Raw genomic sequence first — 6,215 nt, forward strand, 5'->3', positions numbered from 1 at the left:
CACTTTCTATGTATTCTTTGTAGGAATCGGTGGGAGACCGGGGACAATTGTAACGCTTTTACCTTCTCTCCATTACGCAGAGATTTGAGCTACTTTGACCAGACTCTGATACAAACAACTTGTCAGTCCCCAGGGTTATCCTGTTTTAAGAGCAAGAGGGCTTAAAATGTGAAGTGTCTGTTACAGTTGACCCCAGGGTCAGTTGTGTGGTCAGATGTAACATTCTGTGAACTCTAATTGAATGCTTTATTGAATAAGTTCAGATTTCACATGAAGCAAATTTGTTTATTTAAACTGAGCATCTTTATTGAAAAACAATTTCACACAAGCAGACATGGTTTCTGTGTTTAGCTAACATAAAATATCCCTAAATCGGATGGGTCTTGCCTTGTTCAGTTATTTCTTTTTTACTTTAGTGCATGTGCCCAAATAGTTTATCTAGTGTGTGGAGTTAATTGCAACATGTGTTGCGGCAAAACTAAGTAATCAATTTTTATGGGGGGGGGGGAGAGAAGGAGGAAGAGAGAATGTACCCTACTAGGTCAAGTTGATTTTTGTAGCTAGTCTTGGGGCTCTGGCACAGACCTCCTCTTCCACAGGCAGACAGTAAGTGATGGCACTCTCCAATCAGAAGGAAGGAAGTGAGAAATCCAAGGTGTTACTGCCCCTGTTCTCTACTATCATAGTAACTGAATGATTTGTATTTTAAACATATACAAGGAGTCAGTCTGGTAAGACTCCTGTGCGGTTATATTAAAGTTGTCCATAAGATCTGGGCTTCTAGTAATGCAGAATGTTTTGGATCATAGGGGCTGTATCCTGTCTTCCTGACTCGATGATTTTGGAACTTCCTCTTGAAGCAGCAGCAGCAGATCATCAGCTTTTTGTTTTTGGTGGGTGTGGATAACTTTAGTGTATAAATTATAATTGTGTGCACACACACGCAGTTTTTTGGTATAACTATCTTTTTGTATTGCACCAGATCTAAACAACAAGCCCATTCAAATCAATCCAGCATACGAACTGAAGTGCCAGTATACAGTGGAGATGGTGCCAGTGTTTCAGCTGCGTGTTTGGTATAGAGCATGTGAAGTTCGGGAGCAAGTAAGACTTTACAATTTGGCATTGGGTATAAATTGAGTAACTGATCACTTGGAGCACAGCTTTTTGTCATGTATCAGCAATCTGACTGCTATTACACACTTCTGTTCAATTTTACTTTAACACTATTGTCTTGGCTGAGGGGAAACTATAATGTTTTTTTTTCACTTCTCCACAGAATAAATCCCTCTTTCTTGCTGTGCAGATAAATTACTTCTCTAAATCTCTTGGTCAAACAGTCACCAAGAAATACCAAATGGTCTGCTTGCCAACTCAGTCTGACAACCTGCAAATCTCAAGGGAAGTAGGAAAAACGCGTTGTACTCCAAGCTTCATGGAGGTTGGTAATACATCTCGTATAGCAGTACTGGGCTTTTTGATTGAAGCAATTCATGCATTCTCCCTTCTCGTCTTTGTAGGTGACGCTCCCCCAACAGCTTCCTAACTTTGATGCGGTATGACCACTTAATCCTGAAATATTCCAAGCAGTTGATAGAGCTACGATCCTGTTTACTTCAAGTTCTATCAACTTTGAATGTTCCGAAGGTGCCTGGACTAATCTCTCTTCCTGCTCTCATTTATAGATTTCTGAAACTCCCCGTGAATGGCTTGTTGATATAAATAATGGACAAACCATAACTACCATGACCTTGCTGCAGGCTCGCTCAAAAGGCTACGAGTTCACTGTTGCCAACAACCTGATGACTGTCCGAGCATACTTTACAGCTACGGGAATCCAGGAATTTGGGGTATGCAACGTGTGTCTGTGGCATCTGTAAAGTTAGTCTTTGTAGCAGAGATTGATCAATGACTCCATTGGTATTGCAGTATGAACTGAAAACAAGATTACTCCTGTAGGGTGGCCTTCAAAGGGGACATCGGTCTATTCAGAATAATGCATCATTTGACATTGGTCTTTTTTTGAAACAAATTTGCTTTGGCTGATGCAGTTAAGCAAGTTCCCAGCTACATGCTTGTTATTAGCAGCGAACTCTGCAACTTGGGTAATATGAGACTAGAACCTGTTGCCACATTAGGACTGTCTGGGTTTAATATCGAATGCCAATAATGTTTGTTTTAACTTCTAGCAACTCCCGTCGGACAAGGTTCTCTACCTTGCAGACCTCACGCTGAAGTATGATTCTGGCTTTGGAAAGATCACAATACTTGTATTAATGATCTGTGTACCTGGTAAGCAACTCCCTCTGACCTCTATGAGCTTTGTATGGTGTTTTGTGTTCTAGTTGAATGTTGATTTATCTTTTCTAGCTCCTGTGAGGTGTAACAGAATGAACGTTATCATTGAGGTCCCCTCCTTTGTTGGAACGTTCACTAATTTGGCGATTGGGACACGTCTGTACCTTCCGTCATTGCCATCCTCAGACCTTTCTATATCCAGTCAACAGAACATGTTGCGCATCACTGTGCCAAAGAGATATCCCTTGGCTCAGACCATGGTAAAGCATTGCATGAGGAATCTTTCCCACTGACAAGCCTGTTCAGGAGCTGTGGGGGGGGGGGGTTCTTGCCCCTACTTTTTGAAAGCCACCATTCTCCACATCTTGTAAAAGCTGTGGAGAAACTACATTTTGGGCTTGCTTATTTCTTGCAGGCTTGTCCTCTAGGGTTCCTAACTGGTGTGAAGACTGTCTTGCCAGACACGAAACTGACTTTTAATGTGAGAGGCACCCAGACTTCCATGACTTTCACACCTGTTTGCCCATGTGAGATGAAAGGGGCAGATCCTGAAGGCGAGTCCCTATTGAACAAGAATCAATCTGAATGTAACTTTGTTTAAAATGGAGTGTTGCTCAATGTGGTAGCTTGCTCTCAGTTTCCAAATATCCAGCCTGTCAGAATAGGAAATGTAAACCTGTTGGCCACTTTCCCAACAAATTGTTTCTGTGCAATAGTGCTTTGCCAAGATGGCTTCATGGATTTTGAAGTGAGGAGCAATGATACCCTGCCACCTCTGGACCTGAGCACCGTACGACTGAGGGATCCAACATGCAGCCCCTCCGTTGCTTCCAAAGACAGCCTTCTGTTCCACGTTCCCTTAGCCAGCTGTGGCACAACATCAAAGGTGAAGTTTAGGCCCTTGCTTTTATCATTTAAAGCAAACCAGAACTAGGCTTAGATATGGGCTTTGGTGATCTGCCTATTTTGCCATGTCCTCCGATTGCAAGCTCTGACTAGGCTCCCATTAAAACCGCAATGGCTTAAACCAAACAATCTGATCAAATGCTCAAACAGCTATTGTCTGAAATGGGTTTAAGTTTAACTACTTTCACAGGTGGTAAATGGCAAGCTGGTTTATGAAAATGAGATCCGTGCACTACTGAAAGATCAACCTTTATTGGGAGTAATTACAAGAGACAGCGAGTATGTGTAAGTTTGCCCTTTACTTGATCTGTTGGCACTTTTGCTGTGAGAGTGGATTTGTAACTGTTGCCCCAAAGAGTATCTATTGGTATACAACTGACAGTTGCATACAAATTGATACTCTTGCAGTTGACCAGTATTGCAAACAGTATTTGTTTCCCCCCCCAGGTTGACTGTGCAGTGCTATTATGATCACACAGCTGATGCAAATCTAATTGTGGATGTGAAGACCAATGCACCCCCTCCTCCTGCTGTGGAACAAGGAGACTTAATTGTTGTGCTTCGAGCTTACCCAGGTGTGATGGGTCCAGTCGGTATTGCATGACTACACAACCATATCATTACCAAGTCCAAAACCACCCCTGATTGGTTGGGTGCATTACTTTGGTCACCAATGTCTTTCTCCTTTTCTTAGATGTTCTGTACAGAACTCCCTATAGAGACCAGGCTTACCCTGTAGTGAAATATCTGAGGGACCCCCTTTATCTGGAGGTGCAGGTGCTGAACAGACTGGACCCAAACATCAAGCTGGTTCTGGATGACTGCTGGGCAACTGGATTCCCTAGCCCAAGCTCCTTGCCTCGCTGGAACATCATTGTTGATGGGTGAGTCCATACATCCCAAATTGTTGCAAGGAAACCCTGCACAGGCAGACTTCTAAATCTGCACCCTTTCTCTTCCAGCTGTCCATATGATGGAGACAACTACATGACTGTATTCCATCCCATGTCTGAGTTCCTTGGAATTCCATTCCCAAGCCACTACAGGAGGTTTGAGGTGAAGATGTTCACTTTTGTCTCTGGAGGAGTACTGCAGGCTAACTCGGTAAGATCAATGCTAATGGTAAACCAGCTTGAACATATCAGTCTAGTAGAGAGATGTTCAAGAATGGATTTAAGTGTATGTGACTGCTTAGTTTGTGTGTTTCGTACTAGAATGACCTTTTAACCCTATACAAGCCTCTGTGCCACTTTTCCAGATCTATTTCCACTGCAGCACCTTGATCTGTGACTTGCTGAAACCAGACTCCGATTTGTGTGCAAAGACCTGCCCGAGTAGAGCTTCAATTAGGAGACGAGGTACGATGCAGGTTCTACTGTTGTCTACTCCTTTTCGCAAAGAGCTCCTGTGTTGGTGCTGATGTGTGATCTCGTTTCAGGTCTAGGCAGCGCTCGATCCACTGCTGTCCTGGGTGAGGTGGTAACCAGCTTGCCAGGCCCTGTAGCTGTCCTTTGAGTGCTTCCAGAACAGGCAAGTATCTCCTAATAGCATTGCAGCAGTGTGTCCCGTACAGACTGACTATTTTTTTTTTATTCCTTTTTACATTTGTTAAGTGGTGTGCAGATCTAGAAATCCAGTACACTTTGTATGCCTTTTGCCCAAATAGCTCAGTAAACCAATGGTCTGTTGCAGACCTAGTTATGCTCCTATTGGCCTGTCCTGATTTTTAGCCAGACTACCAGTGGGGTGCATTTTATCCAATACAGTATTGATTTCAACTACAGTAGTTTTAATCAACACTTTTTTTTTTACTCTGCAGGTTTCACACAAGGCCTAGGCAAACTGCTTGTGCATTTCAATGAGGCTAAGGGAAAAGGAAAAGAGAAGGGGGAAGGGAACGAAAAAAAAAGAAGAAGCAAAAAGGCAAAGAATGTGTAAATGGTAAAAATAAAATGCTCACAAAGTCTCTGATTTGTCTGGTAGTGGGTGTGAATTTTGTTTGTCATCCCTTTTTAAATTCTTTCCTGAAATGACCGTGACTCTGTATCGGGAGCATGTTGTGGGTGGGGAGGGGGAAAGGAGTATACAAAAGGTTTGAATTGCAGAAATCATTTTAATATCTAACCCAAAGTTCTTTGGGTGTAAAATAACAGGTAAGGTGGAATTCTAAAAACAAACCATGTTTATTCAGTGCAAAATCAACCAAAAGTGCAGGTTTTATTTTTTTCAGGAAATGGCATTGTGGTAGATTGCCTTGCTTTAACCCTCCTCCAATGCAGAGCAGGAATTTATTAAGTGTAATATACAATTTAAATCTGTGCAATAAGTAACATAGCATGCAAATGTGACACAAATGTCATTCACTTATAGTTAACTATATAGAACAACCCTGCCACTCTTTGTTATGGGAAGAAAAACCCCTTTTCCTTAACTGGTCTCTGCTACAGTTCTCCCACAACAATAACAAAGCTCTGTTGCTGCAGCCACTTTCATGTTATTACCTGCCCCACCAGTTTAACTAATGAGGCTAAATACAGCTTGATATGAGGCGTACCCCCCTCCCATGCTAATGAAAGTGTCAAGGTAGAGAGTGCTTAGATAGCTATACATGTTTCAGCCAAAAAGCCCTTTTCAGCTGTACAAAAATAAAAGTAAGCTTTCTTTTAAATATTTTTACTGCATAGAGATTGCATTTATTTTCCTTTCCTATACCCAGAGTGATGGGCTTTCCTGGAGTATATAATGTCAAAGTGCAGGCTGTCATTTCTACACAGCACCAACTCTCTATCAACAGCAGGGATCCCAACTGTCTTTTGACTGGACATCAGGTTTTAAGGGAATTTGTACAGCTAAAACTTGGTTATTACAACTCTTGCTTCCCTGCTGTTCCTTGCTCTTTGGGTATTTCCATTCTCATTGAGCCAGTCCTTTCCACATCTCTACTGTGCAAGCATTTATTTATTTTTCCTATTGGTCTTAAGTTTGAGAATTACACTGAAATATGCATTATT

The 6,215-nt window shown here is 42.1% G+C and overlaps 1 protein-coding gene across 1 annotated transcript; it reads left to right on the plus strand.

Moving 5' to 3' along the window:
- The first annotated feature begins 1,745 nt into the window (after positions 1–1,745).
- LOC121312436 (zona pellucida sperm-binding protein 2-like) lies at positions 1,746–4,648 on the plus strand. Its single transcript, XM_041244239.1, has 5 exons — positions 1,746–1,850; positions 2,190–2,292; positions 3,899–4,088; positions 4,167–4,308; positions 4,643–4,648. Exons 1-5 carry the CDS (start codon positions 1,746–1,748, stop codon positions 4,646–4,648), a joined length of 546 nt encoding a protein of 181 aa, XP_041100173.1.
- The last annotated feature ends 1,567 nt before the right edge of the window (positions 4,649–6,215 follow it).

This window comes from Polyodon spathula, unplaced genomic scaffold (assembly GCF_017654505.1).
Source record: "Polyodon spathula isolate WHYD16114869_AA unplaced genomic scaffold, ASM1765450v1 scaffolds_3890, whole genome shotgun sequence".
Lineage (NCBI taxonomy): Eukaryota > Metazoa > Chordata > Actinopteri > Acipenseriformes > Polyodontidae > Polyodon > Polyodon spathula.

Coding starts and splice junctions, on each gene's coding strand:
- LOC121312436 (XM_041244239.1), top strand. CDS start 1,746: ATGACCTTGCTGCAGGCTCGCTCAAAAGGCTACGAGTTCACTGTTGCC. Junction 2,293..3,898: donor ATTAATGATCTGTGTACCTG/GTAAGCAACTCC, acceptor TCCTTTTCTTAG/ATGTTCTGTACAGAACTCCC. Junction 4,089..4,166: donor TGGAACATCATTGTTGATGG/GTGAGTCCATAC, acceptor TTTCTCTTCCAG/CTGTCCATATGATGGAGACA.